Below are 24,184 nucleotides of genomic sequence, written 5' to 3' on the forward strand. Positions count from 1 at the left end.
TGCTCAGCCTGGAGCAGAGAAGCTGCCCAAAGACCTCACAGCAGCTTCCAGTATCTGAAGGGGTGGGGGGCTACAAGGATGCTGGAGAGGACTCTTCATGAGGGACTAGTGACAGGACAAGGGGTGATGGGTTCAAACTGAAACAGGGGAAGTTCAGGTTGGAGATAAGGCAGAAGCTCTCCCCTGTGAGGGTGCTGAGGCCCTGGCACGAAGCCCCAGAGAAGCTGTGGCTGCCCCATCCCTGGCAGTGCTCAAGGGCAGGTTGGACACAGGGGCTTGGAGCAAGCTGCTCCAGTGGAAGGTGCCCCTGCCCGTGGCAGGGGTTGGAACTGGGTAAACTTGAAGGTCACTTCCAACCCAAACCAGTCTGGGATTCTGTGATAATATCCAGTCTAAATCTCCCCTAATGCAATTTCAAGCCACCTTCTCTTGCCCTATCCCTTGTTCCTTGGAAGCAGAGCCCAGGCCCCTCCTGGCTCCAGCCTCCTGTCAGGCAGTTGCAGGGAGCGATAAGGTCCCTCCTGTGTCATTTCTCCAGACTAAACCCTCACTAGGTCCCTCAGGCATTCCTCATCACGCCTGTGCTCTAGAATAACTCTAGCACCTTATACCACACACATATTCACGTGGGTACTACTCAACACTACTACTGGAAGTATTTCTAGGAAACACACAAGCATAGAAACTTAGCTTGAGTGAGAAACACCCTGATTAACATGGGGATACATATCTTGTTCATTCACACTGATAAACTAAGTAGTTTTGTCATACAGCAGTGTATTAAAATTAATTTCCTTCTGCTCCTATGACTAGGGGCATGGTACTGGTAATGATGCATAATAGTATTATGAAGCAGCAGAACATGAAAACAGCTGGATTTGATGATGAAAATTTGAACTAGGGAGAGCTGCATCACTCTCAAAGCAGTAGAAGAGGGCACAATCACACCTCATTGTGGGTAGCGCATGTGTGATGCCAGAAGTAGAACCAGAAGCAAGAGAAGATCTAGTCACACTTCCTTCATAGCAAAGATATCCGAAAGGAAAAGCAACTGGGTGAAGGAATGACAGGGTGTGAGCTGCTCTGCAGGCAAAATTAATGCAACTGCTGATGGTGACTGCTGAATTGTCCAAGGAACAAGGGATGGGACAAGAGGAACCGGCCTCAAGCTGCACCAGGGCAGGTTTAGATGGAGCTGAGGAACAATTCCTGCCCCAGAGGGTGCTCAGGCATTGGAACAGGCTGCCCAGGGCAGGGCTGCAGGCACCGTCCCTGCAAGTGTTCACACACCGTGGAGACGAGGCCTCAGTGCCATGGGTCATTGGTGGCCTTGGCAGTGCTGGGAACGGTTGGACCGGATGAGCTTAAAGGGCTTTTCCAGCCTGGCTGATTCCGTGATTCTGTGACTGGAACTTACAATGTCAGACATGCAGAGATGGTTCTGAAGTCTACAGCCACTGGGGCTTGGAACTGACATTGAAACCAGCTTCATAAAAGAAGGACCATGGACACGGAGAAACTGGGCAGAACAACAATAAATATAGTGGGACAGAAGCGTGTGAATGTGTGTGTGGACACACATGAGACAGCATCAGAGAAAGAGGCTGTAGGATTGTTATTCCAGGTAGCAAGCTGCTCCATCTGCCCCAGATGTCAGCTTTCCTTTTTCTTGCTTTGTTTTAAAAGAACTATCAGATGGCTTAAAATACCACTAATGCCACCTTATTAGAGTAATTAATTAAGGCTATGTAGGGTACACATGTCCATGATTTAAACACTGCTACCTCTGGGGTTTTTTTTTTGCTGTAATCAAGATACATCATCAGCCTGTAAGCAGACAATGAAAAACACTGACAAATTCTACTCCAACCTTAATGTGCAAACCCTTAAATAACAGCTTTCCATCCCGATCAGATATACACTATGAGAAGGTTATTCTTTAACTCCTTTGTTAAGCTATCTCATTTTGCGTTGCTGCCGTGGAGCATGTAATAACTCATAGCTTATGTGCCATCTTTGACCTAGAAACACTGGCAGCTGTTAGAGGAATCGCTGGGTTTTGGGAAGCATGAGAAGGTTTTTAGCACATAAACCAAATTTAGGAACAGATATTGCCCTGGAGAATAGAACTGTTTATGTTTTAGCATCCCAGCTGTCAGTGGTGCACAGTTACTTGGTCCTGTATTAATCCCCTGAAAAGGCTGAGCATCTTCACTGAAACAGTTTATAATTGGCAGCCTTCATCTGGCACTGAATATGGAGAATAATTCTCTCCATAAGGAGCACACTGTGCTGACACTAATCTGTTCTGTTGTCATCTCCCTTTATTATCAACGTCTGCATTGTTTTTTTTTCCAGCAGCACTGAAGAACACAAATAGGAAGCGTCTAATTGAAAAAGGTAAGTAATCAAAAAGCCAATTAATCATCCAGATGAGCTCTGACACTCAATGATGCAACAGACAGAAATACCGCATCCAGAACTTGAGTACCTTTAAAGAGTGCTTATTTGATGTAAGAATCATCTGAGAATGTCATTAGCATTCTCTGTCACAGGTGACAGGCTCATACTGCACATTTCTTCACCCTGAAATTACTTCTCTACTCTCCACTTACTCTGCTCCCATCCTGCCTCCCGTTCCCATCTTTTCTCTGCTCAACAACTCATACACTGACTCCCACTGAAATCAGGACAAGTTCAGGAGGTTATTGTTATTGTACTCTGTAATTTCCAGCATGTTAAACCTTTCCAGAGCTTTTCTTCCTAAAGCTCTGTTTCTATCCAAATGCTCAAAAAGCACCAACACAGCATCTCACAAATGACCTCACTAACGGCTGCAGGCTCAGCAGCAGTGAAGCTGGGATCGCAGGAGACACGACCTCTCTGCTTTTGCAAGTTTTCATTCTATAATCTCCACATCTCTGAAAAGTTCAAAGTTAGATTTGGAGCACAGAGTTCACCTCCTTTTAAAGCTCAAACAACTCTTTCTTAATGTAGAAGAGATATGCACATGTACTCCAAAAACAAACCGGATGACAACTTGGCAAAGCAAAGGTTTCTTAGCTTACAAATAAAGTCAGAATGAGAAGACAGATGTTAGTATCATGAAAGCTCCAGTCTGAAAACAGACCAAACATCATCCATGGCAGAAGACACTCAACTCCAATCTGCCTGCTGCAATCCTGGAGACTTCCAAGTCCAAGAAGAGAAAACAAGAGATGGCAGAGTTCCTCTATTCCATACTACTTGGGGGGACGATGCTTCAGTAGCACTCAATACAGTTATTTAAAGCCCATTATCTCACTTGCACACAACAAGGATATATTGACACGCATGTAAAAATGTGATTCCACATTGGAAGTCTTCCCTTAATAAGGGCAACCAAAGACACTATACCAGTGACCTACTTTAACATTAAAAATAGCTATGAATAAAATCCAATTTGGTGCATAGCACCTTAAAAAGGTAAAAGAGAAGCTTTCAAACAAAGAATCACAGCTTATCACACACCCTGCACTATGAATGACTGCCTAGAGAAGCTGTGGCTGCCCCATCCCTGGCAGTGTTCAAGGCCAGCTTGGACACAAGGGCTTGGAGCAAGCTGCTCTAGTAGAAGGTACTCCTGCCTGTGGCAGGGCTTGGAACTGGATGAGCTTTAAGCTCCCTTCCAATACAAACCAGTCTGGGATTCTACGATTCTATGAATTACTCCACTGTAACTATAAAATGGAGGGCTGATAACTGATATAAGAAGCCACTCTGGATGATATACCTTTTCCTCGAACACCAGCAAGTTATTTGGGAATAAGGAAGGCATTCTGTACAGGGTTTTTTATGAAGGATCTTCATTTTAACTGCTTAAATAATGCACCATTTTAGAATCATTAAACTAATTTCATCTCATCCTTTCAAACTGTTTTTCATCGCCAAGAACATGGACTTCATTAATGTCATCTTCAAAAAGGTAGGACAAAACACGGAGACAGTATCTAATATGCCCTCTGTTTAAAATATTCATTAAGACTAATTATACACACTGATAATTCACGCAACATGCTCTTCTTCCTAATCCATAAAAACAAGGGCTTTTTTTCTATCCTGCTAAATTGCATAAATGAATATAGATCTTGTTAATACTGTTTTCAAAACTAACTAGAAAGGAAATTCATATTAATCAACAATCGGTAGGCTCAGGATGAAGGCAGAGGGATACGGGAGGCAAACGGGTTCAGGCTGAAGATTACAACCAACCTGGGATCTAGAAAGTGATTACAGCGTAATTATTCAACATTAAAAACCTATAAAATAATACCCTATAAAGAATAAGAATGCTAAGAGCAATATGTTAAAATATTGTAAGCATGGCACACAGCTTATCAAGCTGCTCTGTTCAGTTTAGAGTCTATGGGAGGAAAAAAAGGCTTTTTAAAGCCTTTTTAAAAAGCATAGAAGTGCTTTTTAAATGTGGCATAAACAACTTTAAACTTTTTAACCCATTTAAGCTCTACATGAACTGGTGGCTTTTGGAAGGAACCACTCCAACCAACGAGAACAACTGGATTTCAATGACAAATCAGTGTGTATCTCCACACCTCGCAGACAATTTGAAGACTACTTGGTGATACTCATTCACCTACATTGGCTCTTCATTAGTGCTGCTACAAAAGTTACCTTGTTCGGATCATGTCTTTGCATGCAATTACTATGACAGATAAAATCACACTGCAAATGCGAGAACTTAGTAAAGAAAACAATATTCCCATCTTTAAATCTTGTCAATATTAAGCCAGAAGCAGAAGCAGTTCATACAGAAACAAACCCCTCTGGCACAGTTTTAAGCTTGATCTCCTTAGAAAAGTCATCTTGTTTAACAGTGAAACATAACCAGAAAGTCAGCAGCAGAAAGGAACAGAAAACTCTTCATTAAAAGGGAGAAGAGGCTCACCCTTTCCTCCAGTCGAGCCAGCTGCTCTTTGTAGTAGGCATCGTGTTTCTTCAGTTCTCTGTCCTTCTCTTCCAGCTGCCTGGCCTAAAAAAAGAAAGAGAACCATAAAGCTGGATCAAGAAAGAGCCTCTCTTGCAAAGCAAAACATCCACTATAAATTGTACCAGTAAGGAATGTAAGAACGATTGAGAACTGCAGTCTATTAGCTTTTGCCAAGCAGTACATTAATAAGATGATGATTGCTGCATTGAAAATGGAGAGAGATTGTCTATTGTACTGGGCTTTCTCCTTCCCCTCAACAGCTGTGCCACAGTTTGTCCAAATGCATTTGGAAATGTCACGAAGATGGAACCAAGCACACTCATGCTGAGTATTTGGGGTTTGATTGGAATTAACTTTGCAGATCACTCCTGAACTTTGGGAAACTTCCTCAAGCTACTGAAAACAAATATATGTAGAGCTTGAATATTTAACTTGAGTTGGTTACAAGTTACAAGTGGACATTTTTGACATGAGAAAAGCTGAACTTGCATCCACCTGTTTCTAAGCAGTGGTTATAAAGATTTTCTTTGCTGTGGCTGTTTTTCCTTTAAACCCCCAACTCTGGAATGCATTTAGTATGTGCTTAATTCTAAACACATAAATCTTTGAGAAGAACCAAATACCTACATATTGGCAAAAACAGATCTAAAACATACATCTGAAACTCTGATGTCCTCTTGAAACAGCAATCCTTCCTCTGGTCGCTCCTAGATCAGTTGAAGCATCTGACTCAGCAAGTACAAACCCTTTACTATAGGATCATCCCTATGTGGCCCTACAAGGATGCTGGAGAGGGACTCCTAATCAGAGACTGTAGTGGTAGGACAAGGGGTGATGGGTTCAAACTGAAACAGGGGAAGTTCAGGTTGGAGATAAGGCAGAAGCTCTTCCCTGTGAGGGTGCTGAGGCGCTGGCACAGGGTGCCCAGACAAGTGGTGAATGCTCCATCCCTGGCAGTGCTCAAGGCCAGGTTGGACAGAGCCTTGGGTGCCATGGTCTAGGGTGAGGTGTCCCTGCCCATGGCAGGGGGGTTGGAACTGGGTGATCTTAAGGTCCTTTCCAACCCAAACCATTCTATGAATCTATATCCAGTAACTTAAAATAACACAGAATAATTCTGAGCATCTATCTTTTGACTACTAATATAAGTATTCATTTAAGGGACACTACCTGTAGCAGTACTGAGCAAGTTGACAGGTTTTTGGCTTTTCTTCTGTAGTACGTACCAATATCTACTATTAAGGGGACTCATTAAGTATCACAAAACACATTCAAAGAGCATACATGCCCACAGAATACATACAAAGCTCTGAGTTGTCCAGAGAAAATATTAGACAAGTGTTTTTTAACAAGCTATGGAGGATTTAATGTTTAAATCATCAGCACAAATTCACTGCAGGCTTGTAATGTTTTAATAATAAACTACCTTAGTGACTAATAATTAACTATCAGTGGTCATTACCACAACTGCCTATTCAATAGAAGTCATCTACCTCTAACATATTATTTTCACACAGATACTGAGACTACAAAGCCAACTTCCTCTTTTAGCAGCATTGAAGGAGGTGATCCTGCCCCTCTACTCTTGTGAGACGCCGCTTGCAGCACTGTGTGCAGTTCTGGTGTCCTCAACATAAAAAGGACATGGAACTGTTGGAGCAAGTCCAGACGAGGCCACGAGGATGATCAGGGGACTGGAGCACCTCCCGTATGGAGACAGGCTGAGGAAGTTGGGGCTGTTGAGCCTGGAGAAGAGAAGCTGCATGGAGACCTCAGAGCAGCTTCCGGTGTCTGAAGGGGGCTACAAGGATGCTGGGGAGGGACTCTTCGTCAGGGGCTGGAGTGATAGGACAAGGGGTGATGGGTTCAAGCTGAAACAGGGAAGTTTAGATTGGATATAAGGAGGAAATTCTTTCCTGTTAGGGTGCTGAGGCACTGGAATGGGTTGCCCAGGGAGGTTGTGAATGCTCCATCCCTGGCAGTGTTCAAGGCCAGGCTGGACAAGATCTTGTGTGGGATGGTTTAGTGTGAGGTGTCCCTGCCCATGGCAGGGGGTTGGAACTGGATGATCTTAAGGTCCTTTCCAATCAAAACCATTCTATGATTCTATCATGTAAAATGCTAAGCTGTTGTACTTTTGCTACCACAGATCCAGGTTGTAGAAGCACATCAGAAAAATCACACAGCATACTGTGCTGTGATTCCAGAGATAGAAGACTTGATTCTCTTTGTCAAGATTAGGAGGTGGGGTTTGGTTTTGAAGGGGTTTTTGGTAAACAGCAAAGGAATAAAATCAAAACCCTGGATTTTTGGTTGTTCTTTGCTTTACTACTTACCTTTGCTTCTATATCCTGAAGCATGTAAAAAAAATATCAAAGTGTCCAATTAAATTTATTATATAATGGTGAATAGAAAGAATGGAGAATACATAATGCATCAAACATCTCTCTGATACAACACATTGCTGAAAACTACTTGGAAGTTGTTCTTTTTTAATACTAATTCCCCCCCAATTCCCCTGCTCATCCAAAAAAGCACAAAGCCAAGTTTTAATGCTACTTAGGTGAACCTTCTCCTCTGCCAACCACCCCATGTTCAGTATAGCGCAATGAAGCACACGCTACAACCCTCTTCAGCACCATTTAAATGAGCCTTTATTCACTAATTACAGGTTTTTACAAAGCTGATTAAACTAAATGTTCCGCAGCCTAATACGACGCTTTGGATTGAACACGGTTTGGCTTCTTCTAGATAATCCCTGTATGACCTCCCAAAGCTGATGGTTACAGAAACAGCTGGAAAATCATTGCAGATTGTCCTTCCCCAAAACCATCCTCTCCCAAACAGGTAAAGCACTACTTCAATGCATTGCCATAGTTATCCATACATGAATATTTGATGCTTAACTACTTCATGAGCCCCAAAATATTTGCAAACTCAAGAATATTCCTTTTGTGCAAATGCAGTTAAATAGGGCATGGACAAAGAAAATGTGCAATTAATGTTCCATAACACTCAAGAGAACTTAGTTAAGTTTTAGTTCTTACAATTCAATAGTGTTTCACATGATTCTATTGATGCCCTGAAACCAAGCAGCAAAACTGGCTTTGAAAGACAGTAAGATAGAATAAAACCCATGCAAGGGCATCACGACTTAATTCACTCGCCCTATTACTGGTGATTCACAAGGGCAGAAATTTTCAGGATGTCTAAACACAACAGATCAAGGGCACGCTAATGAGGGAGGAGATGAAACACATCCTCTCCCCTGAGTCCAGTTGAGTTTGAATTCTTCTCATCTGTGTCTTTCTTCCTGACCAAATCATATCATAGAATCATCAAGTGGTTTGTGTAGGAAGGGACCTTAAAGCTCATGCAGTTCCAGCCCCTGCCACGGGCAGGGACCCCTTCCACTAGAGCAGCTTGCTCCAAGCCCCTGTGTCCAACCTGGCCTTGAGCACTGCCAGGGATGGGGCAGCCACAGCTTCTCTGGGCACCCTGTGCCAGCGCCTCAGCACCCTCATAGGGAAGAGCTTCTGCCTCATATCCAACTTAAATCTCCCCTGTTTCAGCTTGAACCCATCATCCCTTCTCCGATTGCTACAGTCCCTGATGAAGAGCCCCTCTCCAGCTCCTTTGGAGGTCCCTTTCGGACACTGGAAGCTGCTCTAAGGTCTCCACGCAGCTTCTCTTCTCAATTTATACCTATAAAAGACAGTATGAGTAGGAGAATGCAAATAACACCCATCTGGTGTTAACTGCCCTGGAAAGTTTGGTTTATTCTGGAAACTGTTAGCTTTTTGGGTTGATATTTGGGTTTGGTTGCCTGACCCCCATAATATCTAGTGATCAAAACAGATGGATTTTAGTGTACTAAAGATATGGAGGCCAAGAAGTGAATTACAGTCATGCTGTCTATTGCCCTGATCCTATCAAAGCTTTTATACCACTGATAAAGTAGAAATATTAGACTATAAGAATACTAAACAATACATTTATCCAATGGTCTCATTCCCTATATTGTGAAAGGAATCGGAAGATTTGGCAGACCAGTAAGAAATCCAGAAAATAAAAAGCTTCCCTATAGCTACAACCCTGGCATCTGTGCAGTAATGCAGCCACAGCAAAGTTTAAAAAGATATAGTAAATAGAGGATTATTCATCTATACAGGAGACAATATAAATATGCCAACGGAAGAGAATTCACTGCAGAAATAAAACCCTGTAAGGTAATAGTATATTTGTGGGGCCACAGCAACATTAGCCCAGTGAATATCAATTAGCTGTAACAGAATAATTAACAGTAGCCGTGTATTCAATTAGCTGAATGCTGCACTTGAGGTGTAAATGAGTTATTGGACCAGTTTCATTGCTTCTTCACAAAGTAACTCTAACAAATAAAGTGTCTGCTTGGGTGCTGTTTAGAAAAGAGCTGCCAAATGTCACCTTTGAGAGGCAGCCCATCTTCCCATGAGTACTCAAAGTGAGAACCCAAAAGCAGCTCACCAATATTAAATATGGCTGTTTCAGAGTCAGTGGGATGCTGGGCTGAGGTCTAAAGGCCAACCTAGGGTTTCATTTTCAAAAGGAGTGCCTGGATTTAGCACAGCACTGGGATGAGTTTCCATCACTGGAGAAGTGGGTGTCTACATTGCCACACACACTGCAGCAGGGATACTTAGAATCACAGAACAGTCAGGGTTGGAAAGGACCTCAAGATCATCCAGTTCAAACCCCCCCAGCCATAGGCAGGGACACCTCACACTAAACCATCCCACACAAGGCTTCATCCAACCTGGCCTTGAACACTGCCAGGGATGGAGCACTCACAACCTCCCTGGGCAACCCATTCCAGTGCCTCACCACCCTAACAGGAAAGAATTTCCTCCTTGTATCCAATCTAAACTTCCCCTGTTTAAGTTTGAACCCATTACCCCTTGTCCTGTCACTACAGTCCCTGACGAAGAGTCCCTCCCCAGCATCCCTATAGGCCCCCTTCAGACACTGGAAGGCTGCTATGAGGTCCCCACGCAGCCTTCTCTTCTCCAGGCTGAACAGCCCCAACTTCCTCAGCCTGTCTTCATACGGGAGGTGCTCCAGCCCCTGATCATCCTCGTGGCCTCCTCTGGACTTGTTCCAGCAGTTCCATCTCCTTTTTATGTTGAGGACACCAGAACTGCACACAGTGCTCCAGGTGAGGTCTCACAAGAGCAGAGTAGAGGGGCAGGATCACCTCCTTCGCCCTGCTGGTCACGCTCCTTTTGATGCAGCCCAGGATATGTGCCAAGCCAAACCCTTCTCATGCTGGATACAGCAGGTACACATCAGCTGATTATGAGCTGGCAGTGTGTCCCTGGGGCCACGAGGGACAAGAGTATCCTGGGGTGCATCAGGAGGAGCATGGCAGCAGGTCCAGGGAGGTGATCCTCACCCTCTACTCAGCCCTGGTGAGACCACATCTGAAGCACTGTGTCCAGTTCTGGGCTCCTCGGGACAACAGAGACAAGGAGCTGCTGAAGAGGCTCCAGTGGAGGCTACAAAAATGATCAGGGGTCTGAAGCATCTTTCTTATGAGGAGAGGTTGCAGGAACTGGGCCTGTTTAGAGAAGAGCAGACTGAGAGGGGATCTCATCAGTGCAGATCAGTATCTCAAAGGCAGGTGGGAGGAGGCTGGTGCCAGACTCTTTCCAGTGGTGCCCGGTGACATGATGAGGAGCAGTGGCCATAAACTAAAACACAAAAAGCTTCACCTCAACATGAGGAAGAACTTCTTTACACTGCAGGTGTCCGAGCACTGGCACGGGCTGCCCAGGGGAGTTGTGAAGTCTCTCTGGAGACATTCAAAGCCTGCCTGGATATATCCCTCTGTGACCCTGCTCTGGGTGGCCCTGCCTTGGCAAGGGGCTGCTCTGGATGATCTCCAGAGGGCCCTTCCAACCCTAATGACTCTGTGATTCATTTTGTCCTTGCTAAGGTAGAACAGAGCAAATAAGCAGCTGTCTGAAAACGTACGCTGAATAAGGAGCTACAGGGGATAAACCATTATCAGGCAGTTCAGGAGAAGTTTGTGGGCAGGTTTCAAAACCAGCTCTTGAAGCACTTGGCAGTCCCAGGTTTACAGCTGCCAAGCTCTAAAGCCATTAACATCCACCAAATTTACAGCAGAACACCACTGATGTGGCTCCAGTTTGCATTTTGCTGGCAAAAAAAGACTAATTTGCTTCAAAATACAGTCTCCAGCCTTACATTAAACTTATAAATCATTATCAACGATCTGAAAGTGCCCTGCCTAGGTCTTGCCAAGCTGTGTCATGGTCATTTCCTCATCACCCCACCAAGAACATCACAGAACAATGAAAGGATGCATCTTCCAGGCTACATTTGAGGCTGTGAGTGAGGCCAGGCATCGGGTCCGGGGGCTGCAAGAGCATCCTGTCACAACGGGTTTACAAGACTAAGGGGTTTTGCCAAATGAAATGCTAACTATAGCAAAGAGGGCTTTTCTCATGGGAAAGGTCACATGAAATATCTGCAGGCCCTCAGGCAGGCCTGTGTACTCTGAAGAAAAGGTTAATGGATTTATAGGCAAAAGAAGGTGGCAGAGGAGAGCTGGCCTTCAGCAGCGCCGGCAGCACAGCCACTTCACAGGAGAACTGTGATGTACCACTACTACAAGAGAGCACACCTCAAAAAGTGATCTTTCACCATTTTCTACTGTATGCTTCATCCATTGTTCACTATGAGGGTGCTGAGGCGCTGGCACAGGGTGCCCAGAGAAGCTGTGGCTGCCCCATCCCTGGCAGTGCTCAAGGCCAGGTTGGACACAGGGGCTTGGAGCAAGCTGTTCCAGTGGAAGGTGTTCCTGCCCGTGGCAGGGGTTGGAACTGGATGAGCTTTAAGGTCCCTTCCAACCCAAACCAGTCTTGATTCTGTGATTCAGGTAATAAATGAGTGAACCATACCAACAAATCCTGCTAAGTTGTGCCTTTATAAACCATATTAAAACTGCCCTTGCTAAGATCTTTGCTGACCATTCTTTGAGCCACCTTAAACCACTCATTTCACAACACACCATTTTGCTGCTGGAGATTTTACATTCATTTCCCCACTGGAGGTTTGCTGGATGAATTTATCTATAGGTTAAAGCAGGGTGTGAATCCACGAGCTCCTTGACACTGATGTCACTCAGCTACAGACACTGACTGTCAGTTGTGAAGCAGTTATACAGCATTTGATGTCCTGTAAATAGCTCTGCCCAGAAACCCTTTTGCAGTGGACGACATTCACCCATCACATATAGCCTCATGCATTCATGTCTGCACACTGATAAAATCAGATTTAAATCGTTTCTTATCGTGTACCTTATTAAGGTCAGCAAAACTACAATGTTCATTCACTGCATATAGTGTCCCCAATAAATATCATCAATTTCTAAATTTAATATATGCTCAATTGAAGCATTTAAACTGCCAATCTTCTATTTCAACACAGAAATACACACGTCGCTCTGAATGAGCACCAGGAGTAACTTATGGATATTCCTAGGAACATATGCTTCTCCCTTCCCCCTCTAATAATTTCCCTTTGAAGCTATTGCTATTCACAAAATCACTCCTAACCACAGAAAATGATCCAGACACATCACTTAAAAAAGCCCTGTGTTCATTTCCACTTGTAAAGGTAGAGAATAGTTTTGAATTAGAAACAGCAGCAACAATAATGCATCATAAAATATATCCCTTGACAAGTGTAATTAAACCAAGCTTTGTAATTACCCACAAATGTGCTACAGGACGTTGTCTAAAAATAATGAAGCCCTAAAAGAATAAGTAGTGCAGATAAAGATCACATGAGAGAGGGCTAATAGAGAGAGATTAAGAACTGCATTAATGACAAGTTAGGATCCACTCTGTACAGAACCTGTGACACCGAGCTTCATGTATTAAACCCAGTTATAGACCAAAGAAACAAAAAACAAATGTAGATTGTGTCAGACAAGAAAGTTATGGATTCAATTTCCAATGTAAGCCAGAGGAATAATGCAACCGAAATCAAGAACTCACAGAATCCCAGAATGGTTTGGCCTGGAAGGGACCTTAAAGTTCATCCAGCTCCAACCCCTGCCATGGGCAGAGACACCTTCCACTAGAGCAGCTTGCTCCAAGCCCCTGCGTCCAACCTGGCCTTGAACACTGCCAGGGATGGGGCAGCCACAGCTTCTCTGGGCACCCTGTGCCAGCGCCTCAGCACCCTCACAGGGAAGAGCTTCTGCCTAAGAGCTCATCTCAGTCTCCCCTCTGGCAGGTTCAAGCCATTCATTCCCCCTTGATATAATCACTTGATATGATCACATCATCACTTTAGGGGGATCCAGGCTTCTTCCACCCGCATTTATTTTATGATCCTACCCTCAAAACAAGGCTCAGAAAGATCAGGGAATTGTACCAACCTACTCCAAAATGAGCAACATGAGCGCTACAGAAAAGCTGCACTTAGAACCAAACTTTGCTCCTCACGGGGTGAACCATCTGGTTTGTGCACTCTGAAATCAACAGATTCTGAAGATTTTAGTTTCTTGAAAAAAAATTAAAGAATTAAAGTACACTCTTGACTACCACATTATTAGCAAGACGCAGAAAAGCCTCGTGTTTGCATGCAACCATAGTTCAAAGTATAAAAGAGATGCTAAACAAATCTGTGTTGCATACATGCATGTCAAGGGGAATAAAAGGCAGGCATGACTTCTTTTCGAAAGCGTGTACATGCTTTTCGTTTAACTAACACAGTCCAACAAGATCAAACATTTTATAGACTATCTGTACTGCTGCCAGGTATTTGCAGCAATTCAAATAATGTCTATAACCATTTCTGACAGCGTCTGATGTTTCAGTCAGATGTCAAATATGTACAGTTTTGCACTTATCTTAAAGAAGCATAGACTGCTCTGTGTGAGCCAAAGTGGATTGCTTTATATAGAAATGGAGCAAGAGAACTATTATCCTGTAGAAGTGAGGAAAAATAACTGCTGGTAAAGACTTAGGACGATGTTCAACTTCAGCTTTGTTGCTATACCATTACCATAGTAAGTTATGAATATTTCTGTTCTTTTTTATTGTGTTCAGAATTCACAGAACCCCAGACTGGTTTGGGTTGGAAGGGGCCTTACAGCTCATCCAGTTCCAACCCCTGCCATGGGCAGGGACACCTTCCCCTAGAGCAGCTTGCTCCAAGCCCCTGTGTCCAACCTGGCCTTGAGCACTGCCAGGGATGGGGCAGCCACAGCTTCTCTGGGCACCCTGTGCCAGCGCCTCAGCACCCTCACAGGGAAGAGCTTCTGCCTAAGAGCTCATCTCAGTCTCCCCTCGGGCAGGTTAAAGCCATTCCCCTTGGCCTGTCCCTACAGGCCCTTGTCCAAAGCTCCTCTCCAGGTTTCTTGTAGCCGCTTTAGACACTGGAGCTGTTCCAAGGCTTCCCTTTAAGGAGCCTTCTCTTCTCCGGGCTGAACCAGCCCAGCTCACTAACAACAACATTACAGAAGTATTATGGATTTCCTGGACGAAATGAACAACAGAAAGATAAATAAAATGTACTATTAAGCACTATGAGCCAATAGGTGATGTACTTTAAAACAATACATCACGTATACCAAAGGAGAATAGGAAATACCACCCTTCCAGAAGGTGTTCTCACTCCAGTTCACCACCAAAGTCAAAAAAACAAGTTAATGAGCAGAAACTCGTACCTCAGTTGCCTATTACCTAAATATTCAGAGCAGAGAAAAGCTTTCCATCTAAGAATCTTTATTCTTGCTTCAAGAATCCAGCATCACTTGTCACTTTGATATTATATTATTACATTCTAAAAGCCACAACTTAGTACTTCTGCCTTGTGAACTGAAGATTCAGTAGATTGAAGATAAGCAGGGAAATAATTATTACAGATGCTGCATTAATACAAGCAATGAAAACTCAACATCTCATTGAAGCCCACTTCAAAGTCAATCTCATCTGAAATCCTATAGAAAACTGACTGTATCCTGGGTTTATTAGAGTCTAGTAGCATCAGGGACCACATGTTCTCCAGTTATTTTCCATTATATCCTGCTTCTTGTATTAAATGATCAAAACTACATATGAATTGATATAATCTCCTTTGAACAGAAGCTGCATCATTGGAACTGGCTGCTCAAGTCTGTTATCCTGGTAACCAATTTCCACTAAAGGCAAAAAATTATGATGCCCAAGTAGGTAAATCCACTTCTGAATACAAAATAAGAACACATTTATTTCTTCTCAGCTATTCAAGTTATTGATTTCTGCTTAAGACGCAGAACTGAATCACTCGTAGCTACATCAGGTGTTTCTCAATGTGAAAGATACATTATGAGCAGGACCTCGGATGTTTAAAAAAGCATTAACTTAAAAATATCTTTAAAACAATAGACTATCTGTATTTTGGAAATTAAATCCTGTTAAACTGAACTCTGTAGTAATAAATAAACCACCAAAATTCATTGATTCTGTCTCAAATAATGCAGCCATACTGCTTAGCACTATTCCAAAACAGAGTTTTTCCTAATTGGGTTGATAATACTGCTACTAGTAGGTAATTCATCAGGGACTGTAGTGATAGGACAAGGGGTGATGGGTTCAAACTGAAACAGGGGAAGTTCAGGTTGGAGATAAGGCAGAAGCTCTTCCCTGTGAGGGTGCTGAGGCGCTGGCACAGGGTGCCCAGAGAAGCTGTGGCTGCCCCATCCCTGGCAGTGCTCAAGGCCAGGTTGGACACAGGGGCTTGGAGCAAGCTGCTCCAGTGGAAGGGGTCCCTGCCCGTGGCAGGGGGTTGGAAATGGATGAACTTTAAGGTCCTTTCCAACCCAAACCATTCCATGATTCTATGATTTAAGACAAAAGTTGTAACTGAGAAACAAGCTGATCTCTTAAAAGGGGAATATGACTCCACAGTGAAATACAGAGGTATTTAACCCCAGCTTGTCAAGGGAGCATCGGTTTGGTCAGTGGGGGGAACACTACAGCTTTCACAAAACACCTTTTGCCATCAAGATACATAAAAGATCCACACGATAAAGAAAGCATTTATAGCTAATTGGTATGCCATCTATATCAAGGCTATACAGAATTTATCCCAGTGAATAAGTAATTGCTTTTTATCTCTTTTTATTCCTTGTAGTATTTTAAAAACTCAATTCAAGCAAATAATAGGACAGTTACGTAGTTCTTTCCATTGTATCTCTGAAGTACTTCACTGTGAGACCCCTATGCGAGAAGAAAAGTTACTATACCAGATTAAATTACTAAATACAAACTAAGATGGAGCAAAGCTAGCAAGCAAAGCCTTGGGAAAGTGAGGGAAAACAGCAGGAAGGCGGATCCAACACACTGAATGTTCCTTCTATTTTAATTAGCAATCTACAATGCTAGTCTTTCAGAATCGGCTTTAAAGTTTTAGCAACTAATAGTGAAATAAACCCACAAGAGAATTACTGCCTTGAATAGAGTAGCTCTGGAAGGAGCGGGGATTGATTTATGTATTGATTACCGGTGAGCATCTCCCTTTTATATCAACCTATAGCATGTGTCATTGAATTTCTGTGTCCAACTTCCATTCATTGCACTTTTATTTCTCTTCTCATTTGATTGCAGAGTCTCTAGGGCAGAGCCTGGAACTCGCTACACATCTGTGCAGTGTTTAACATAATTATACTTCAAGCTCTGCTGGCGTTTGTATTATTCTAACTGGAATAACTAATATTCTAAGCACAGCGAATATACCTAAAATTGATGGGAAAAGCAGACTTCATACAAGAAGGAGATAAACGCTTCATTTTCGTAAAGACTATGCTGGAAAAAACAGATTAAAATGATTTATATTTTACTTTTTTTAATCTCTGTCCAGTTCAGATGGTATTTATTTGACTGTAACAGTTATTTGGGACTAAGCAACTAAAAAACCCCAAACTTATAAACATAGTAGGAGGCAGACAATGTATGTGTCCTGGGTTTACCAGTAGCTGGTGCAAGCTCTGTGGCCACGAGGATGATCAGGAGACTGGAGCACCTCCCGTATGAAGACAGGCTGAGGAAGTTGGGGCTGCTCAGCCTGGAGAAGAGAAGGATGCGTGGAGACCTCAGAGCAGCCTTCCAGTACCTGAAGGGGGCCTATAGGGATGCTGGGGAGGGACTCTTCGTCAGGGACTGTAGTGACAGGACAAGGGGTAACGGGTTCAAACTGCAACAGGGGAAGTTTAGATTGGATCTAAGGAGGAAATTCTTTCCTGTTAGGGTGGTGAGGCACTGGAATGGGTTGCCCAGGGAGGTTGTGAGTGCTCCATCCCTGGCGGTGTTCAAGGCCAGGTTGGATGAAGCCTTGGATGGGATGGTTTAGTGTGAGGTGTCCCTGCCCATGGCAGGGGGGCTGGAACTGGATGATCTTGAAGTCCTTTCCAACCCTAACTATTCAATGATTCTATGACTTCCAGCCTGGGCAGAGAGCTGATAACACCGATTGTTTTCAATTATTGCTAAGTAATGTTTATTCTGGCCAAGGACTTTGTGAGCCTCATGCTCTGCCTGGGCGAGGGGAGGCCGAGAGGAAGCAGAGACAGGACACCTGACCCAAGCAAGCCAAAGAGGTATCCATACCACAGCACGTCATGCCTTGGGAGGTAACTGGGACTTAACCGGAAGGGCACGGTCTCTCTTCGGGGGGGTTGAACTCGTTCAGTGGTGGTATCATATTCTCTTCTCTTGTTATTTCCCTTATCAATATTATCATTGGTGGTAGCAGCAGGGGTTTGTGTTATACCTCAGTTACGGGGCTGCTCTTATCTCAACCCGTGGGAGTTACATTCTCTTGATTCTCCTCCCCATCCCTCCGGGAGCGGGGAGGGTCGGGAGTGGGGGAAAGGAAAGAAAGAGGGAGAAAGAGAAAAGGCAGAGGGGAGTGAGGGAACGATCTTTTGTGGTTGGCTTTAAACCACGACAGTATGTAAGGGAGGGTCTGACACTACATTTCTATTCCTTCTTCTGACATCCTCGTTATGGAAATATGTTGACACAACATTTAGAGTGATTAACATAGCAGGGCACAGACAAAAACGCGGTTACAAAAACAACAATCTTTCTCACAACGGGAAAGAATAAGGCAGTTTTCTAATGGGATATTCAACAAATAATCCAATTCTATCTTACACAAGGAAAAATGCAAAGCAAATAATCATAAAACCCAATTAAATGCTCAAAGGTTTAATATTACTGGATAGAAATGGCCAAAAAATCCAATCAGAGAAGATTATGTGGTCAATGTCCAATATTTCAGGCAGTTTATGACTAAGATGATGACAGTTATGCGGAAAAAGAGCTATGTTGATAGCAATAGGAAATTATTTTAATCACAATCGGCTGTCGGAGTTACAAGGCCTGGGCAGCCTGAAGACAGCGACGATGAATGGAAGATGATACAACGTGGAAGCAAAAGCCTGCACCAGCCACGTGAAGCATTTGTATTCTGATTGTAAAGCACCAGAAAAAGACTTTTCCTGTAGGCAAGCCAACAAAACCTTGTCCTGTGCGTAACAACAGCTAAATAAAAACAGAAAGAGATTTATGAAGGGGAAAAAGAATTACAGCATCAACTGGGTTGGAAAGCCCTTTAAGCTCATCCAGTCCAACCGTTCCCAGCACTGCCAAGGCCACCACTGCCCCATGGCACTGAGGCCTCGTCTCCACGCTGTGTGAACACTCGCAGGGACGGTGCCTGCAGCCCTGCCCTGGGCAGCCTGTTCCAATGCCTGAGCACCCTCTGGGGCAGGAATTGTTCCTCAGCTCCATCTAAACCTGCCCTGGTGCAGCTTGAGGCCGGTTCCTCTTGTCCCATTCCTTGTTCCTTGGGAGCAGAGCCCAGCCCCTCCTGGCTCCATCCTCCTGTCAGGCACTTGCAGGGAGCCATCAGGTCCCCCCTGAGCCTTCTCTTCTCCAGATTAAACTCCTCCAGATCCCCCAGGCATCACACTGAGATCGTGTTATTTGACATAACCAAATAACCAAACCTCCAGATCCTCCCACAGCTCTGGTCACTACAGCCCAAAACTTCAGAGAAGAAAGAAGCTGGAGATACATAAAGACCAAACCCATCAGAAGTACTTTGTGTACATAGAAGGGTACATCCTAGATGTATACAACATAATTAAATGTTCCGAGGAGGTGAGTCAGGCTTCTCTTATTTACTCCTTCCCATAATACAAGACCGAGGAGATATTCAGTGAACAGTGAAATTGAAAAGCAACAAATTTGAAACCAATTAAATGCATAATTAACCTGCAGAACTCATTGCCAGGAGTTATCAGAGGAGCCAATCACTGAGCAAAACCCAGAAAAGGTGAGATGTTTGTATTAACTCAGCAAACATCCCCAGTTACACCTATAGGGTAGCAGAGCCTCTGGATTCCTTTGAGGACTGTAAACCTCATCACTATGATAATAACTGGAAATATTGAAGTCTGTCATGCATGAATTATAAGAGATTAAGGAGAAAACTTCATCCTTTTTGTACCACCTGCATGGCCCCAAACCTACTTTGTTTCCTGTGGCATGTGACAAAACCCATTATTTGAGTCCAAAATTTGAGGTACTTGCAGTCAGCTGCTATGATGCTGCATTGACATAACCAAGAAAGACATAAAAGCCCTCATAAAGCCTTGCCAACTCTTTTCTTTCACAATCAAGATGACAATTTATAGAGGGATTGTATAGACCCATACAACAAGCTTTGAGAAGTCTTCTTGCAGAAGTGCCTCTCTCATCTGTGTGCTGGTAACAGCTAAACAGTGCAAGCAACTGATATTAAACAAAACTGAAGGTGTAAAACAAAGTACCTAATCAGTAAGGGAAAAAATAGCTAACACGTTAATTTCAATACTGCTGAGAGAGAAAGCTGAACACCAAACTGGTTCAAATGACTTGTACAGAAGGAAAGATGCAGCTTCTCCACCCAGCGAATTTCCGACCATCAGCCTCATTGTTCTTAAGACAGAGAAATTCACACAGCACAAAGCACAATTTCCCAGCTTAAAGAAGAGAAAAAGTGCTGAGAAGCACACTGAAGACAATGACACTGAATCATAGAATGGTTTTGGTTGGAAAGGCTCATTCAGCTCCAACCCCTGCCGCGGGCAGGGACCCCTTCCACTGGAGCAGCTTGCTCCAAGCCCCTGTGTCCAACCTGGCCTTGAGCACTGCCAGGGATGGGGCAGCCACAGCTTCTCTGGGCACCCTGTGCCAGCGCCTCAGCACCCTCACAGGGAAGAGCTTCTGCCTTGTCTCCAACCTGAACTTCCCCTGTTTCAGTTTGAACCCATCACCCCTTGTCCTATCACTACAGTCCCTGATGAAGAGCCCCTCTCCAGCATCCTTGTAGCCCCCCAGCCCTTCAGATACTGGAAGCTCCTCTGAGGTCTCCACGCAGCTATGCTCTGAGCATTCCATGCTCTGAGTTCGCCAAAGCAAACCAACACTGATGGCTCATGGGGCTTCTCCCTGTTCCTGCTCTCCTTCTTCTTTACCTTCCCAAAAGAAGAATGACAATAGCAAAACTGTCACAGCTATAACTTATACCGTGCTCCAACACTGCAGCTCCTTAACTAACCATTAAGGGTGAGTAGAAATTAAGCCTGTAATTTCAATCAGAACAGTAAGAAGTCAATCACTTGAAAATCAAGTATTATCGCCATAAGGGCTGGGTAGGAATAGGTGAGAAGGTCCCACTATGACCCATCACTAGAGAAACCAGTAATCACCATGTTAGTTTTGCTTATTGCTGTAGCACAAATAGAGCAGCTCAACCTCAGCCATGGATTAGGATACAGCTGTGTTCAGTGCAGCACAAACACAATATGGACAATTAGTGGAAGAACACCTGCAAAACTTAATGTAATACATAATCAAGAGACAAGGTGGCAAGAAAACAATGCAGCAAACAATTAACATCCAATAAGCCATATTGTGGGAATTTTTTCCATCCTTAGAGAGCATGAGTGGTAGAAGGCATAATCACAAATAGCAACAACAAAGCTATTGTTGTAAGCTATGAAAGTGGTGAGATGCTGGCACAGGGTGCCCAGAGAAGCTGTGGCTGCCCCATCCCTGGCAGTGCTCAAGGCCAGGTTGGACACAGGGGCTTGGAGCAAGCTGCTCCAGTGGAAGGTGTCCCTGCCTGTGGCAGAGGTTGGAACTGGATGAGCTTTAAGGTCCCTTCTAACCTAAACCAGCCTCTGATTCTATGATTTATGAAACTTACCCTACCAGTTACTATAACCTCCAGAGATAGAAACGTTATCAGTCATCAGGACTATCCTTTCATTTGTTTATAGTGTTAAGCAGAAAAGAATTAGGGCTTCAATACAAACAGCTTCCGTCTCAAGGGCATTCCCTATCAACACAGTGGTCTTACGGCATCCCAAGACATGACCCTCAAATGGAGTAAGCACAGTCCTGGGCTGCAAGAGCACAAGCTGTGCCCTCACCTTCAACTACTTTTGCCACCTCAAAGATTTCCTTCCTTTTCCTTTCTCAGGTCATCAGTGATGCCTGCAAGGAGTCTGTACAGTGCTTGAGAATCTACAGTCCATACATTTGATAAAGGAATACTATTATCTTAACATGACCATTTTATCTTGTGGGTGAGAGTACGTAAGTAAGAGCAAGCACTTAAATGTGCTTTACAGAAAAGGGGTTTCATCCCAGTCAATAGAATGCTTCAGCCAAATATAAGCTGACAAGTACTTTATAATAATGGCCAAAAAAACCCCTCTTACATGTGGGGAGTTGCTAAAACATGTCAGTTCTACACAATCTTTGGGCTGCCCAACATTTGGAGCGCTGGAAAGCAAAGCTCTTGTCTGAATCTATGAAGTGGGGGTTTTTAACTGCATGCTTCAGCCTCATTTGTCATGCAATACAGACTGTTCTAGCCCACAGTGAGAATTAGTGCTTAATTTTGTAAGCGTGGAGCAACATACCAACTACTTGCAGGAGTAACGCTACTGCTATTTGCATGGAACTGAGAAGAGCAAAGAATTGGTAGAATTAGATTAATTCAGAACTGGTAGAAAAGCAACATCTTTTCTGTGTCCTTAAAGAGGAAATAAAAGCTTCTGCAGAACAAAACATGACTGATCATAAACAGGTAAAAAGATGTGATAAAATGTGTATTCATTCCACATAATAGCAAGTACAAGACACCCCAGTGAGGTTTCAGATGCTAAACCAAGATACAGCTCTGCAATGAAAGAAGAAAACCTGGCCTAGGGATTGAAGGATTCTCCCTTGTCTTCCAAGTGCCTCGGTCTGGTTGTCAGATAAATACAGGAGTCGTGGCGACAAATCAAGGCAGAGTGCAAGGGAGATTGACGGGAAATGTCAGGAAAGGGCGGAACTCTGGGTTTATCCACTTCTTTCCCCTCTCATCCTGTCTTGTGAATTATAAGGTAAGGCAGATTTCAGAGGCAAACAGCAGAAAAAAAGTATATAATTTGCTTTCTATGTGCTGCTCTATGTAATTCTTCATTCAGGAGCAAAAGCACCTAAAGCCATTCTAAAGAGAATCGTCTTTTATGCAACTTTGGGTCCAGAGGACTAACACAGACAATATAGGTTAAGAGGTTTCAAAAAGAACTCTCAAAAAAAGAAAAACATCATTGCACTACAGAAAGCAAATATATATATATATCTTGTATATATAGAAAAATACATTTAATTCTGCTGCTACTATCTGCAAGATCTCACATCTATCTGTTACACAGCTATTTAATCTTACCTGAAACTCTACCTTTATTTAACACGCCCAGGGATGCAGGGGCTAAAGAAATGAATTTCCAACAGAAATGATATTTTTCTTATAACAGAACTCATTGTGTGGCACTCTCTGACCACACAAATATTTATGTGTGGGAAAATACTCAGAAAAATCCTGGTACATTTATCACCACAGAATCATACAACAATACAATCCCAGACTGGTTTGTGTTGGAAGGGGCCTTAAAGCTCATCCAGTTCCAACCCCTGCCACGGGCAGGGACACCTTCCACTGGAGCAGCTTGCTCCAAGCCCCTGTGTCCAACCTGGCCTTGAACACTGCCAGGGATGGGGCAGCCACAGCCTCTCTGGGCACCCTGTGCCAGCGCCTCAGCACCCTCACAGGGAAGAGCTTCTGCCCAAGAGCTCATCTCAGTCTCCCCTCGGGCAGGTTCAAGCCATTCCCCTTGGCCTGTCCCTGCAGGCCCTTGTCCAAAGCCCCTCTCCAGCTTTCCTGGAGCCCCTTTAAGCACTGGAGCTGCTCTCAGGTCTCCCCTTCAGGAGCCTTCTCTTCTCCAGGCTGCCCCAGCCCAGCTCTCTCAGCCTGGCTCCAGAGCAGAGCTGCTCCAGCCCTCGCAGCATCTCTGTGGCCTCTGGACTCACTCCAGCAGCTCCACGTCCCTCTTGTAAGGAGATGGGTTTCAGCTGAGACAACACAGTAAAGTCCACATTGACCACTGGAGCAAGTAGCATACTTTATCTTAAGCTAGTACTGATTCAGTACCTAAACAAGGTGTTACAGAAATGGAAGACTGTTTTCCAATGGGATATAACACCAGTGCCTCAAGACCCGCCAATGAAACATCTAAAGCCCCCCTATAGAAATTAGGTTCCCCAATACCCATAACCAAATGTCAGCTTCAATAATCAATATCTACCTTTCCACATTCAACAGGCAGTCTTGGGTAGTGACTATTTTTCACTTCTTTCCTTCTGTTATTGAGCACTATTAGGCATCTGCCAAATTCCACTTTCACAGCCTCAATTTATAGGTGGAGGAAGCAATATATTTACATGCAGAAGTTAAAATGCATTTGGGCACTGAAATACTGACAAGGTAACTGTGGTAGAAGCACAAGTGTTATTACTGCCTGTGACATACAGTCTGAGCCCAGCTCAGACACTCATAGGAGAGATGGAGGCATGAATCTACCTTATGCAGAATAACACACAGCTGCATAAATTCAGCTCCTATAAACTAAAATTAGAGTCTTGTTTGATTTTAGGAAGCCTTAATCTGTAATACACAACAAGCAGTATTTCTTCTAATGATGGGGAAAGAGCCTTGCATCTCCTGTTATAGAATCATAGAATGGTTAGGGTTGGA

General features: G+C 43.8%; 1 protein-coding gene across 2 annotated transcripts in view; it reads right to left on the reverse strand.

Moving 5' to 3' along the window:
* Positions 1 to 24,184, reverse strand: part of CHCHD3 (coiled-coil-helix-coiled-coil-helix domain containing 3) — a 164,494-nt gene that overhangs the window by 59,296 nt on the left and 81,014 nt on the right. For both annotated transcript variants that reach the window (XM_065672742.1, XM_065672693.1), the window contains exon 5: positions 4,946 to 5,029. In XM_065672742.1, the coding sequence (XP_065528814.1) occupies positions 4,946 to 5,029 (84 nt within the window). The remainder of the gene's footprint in view (positions 1 to 4,945; positions 5,030 to 24,184) is intronic.

This window comes from Lathamus discolor, chromosome 1, assembly GCF_037157495.1.
Source record: "Lathamus discolor isolate bLatDis1 chromosome 1, bLatDis1.hap1, whole genome shotgun sequence".
NCBI lineage: Eukaryota > Metazoa > Chordata > Aves > Psittaciformes > Psittacidae > Lathamus > Lathamus discolor.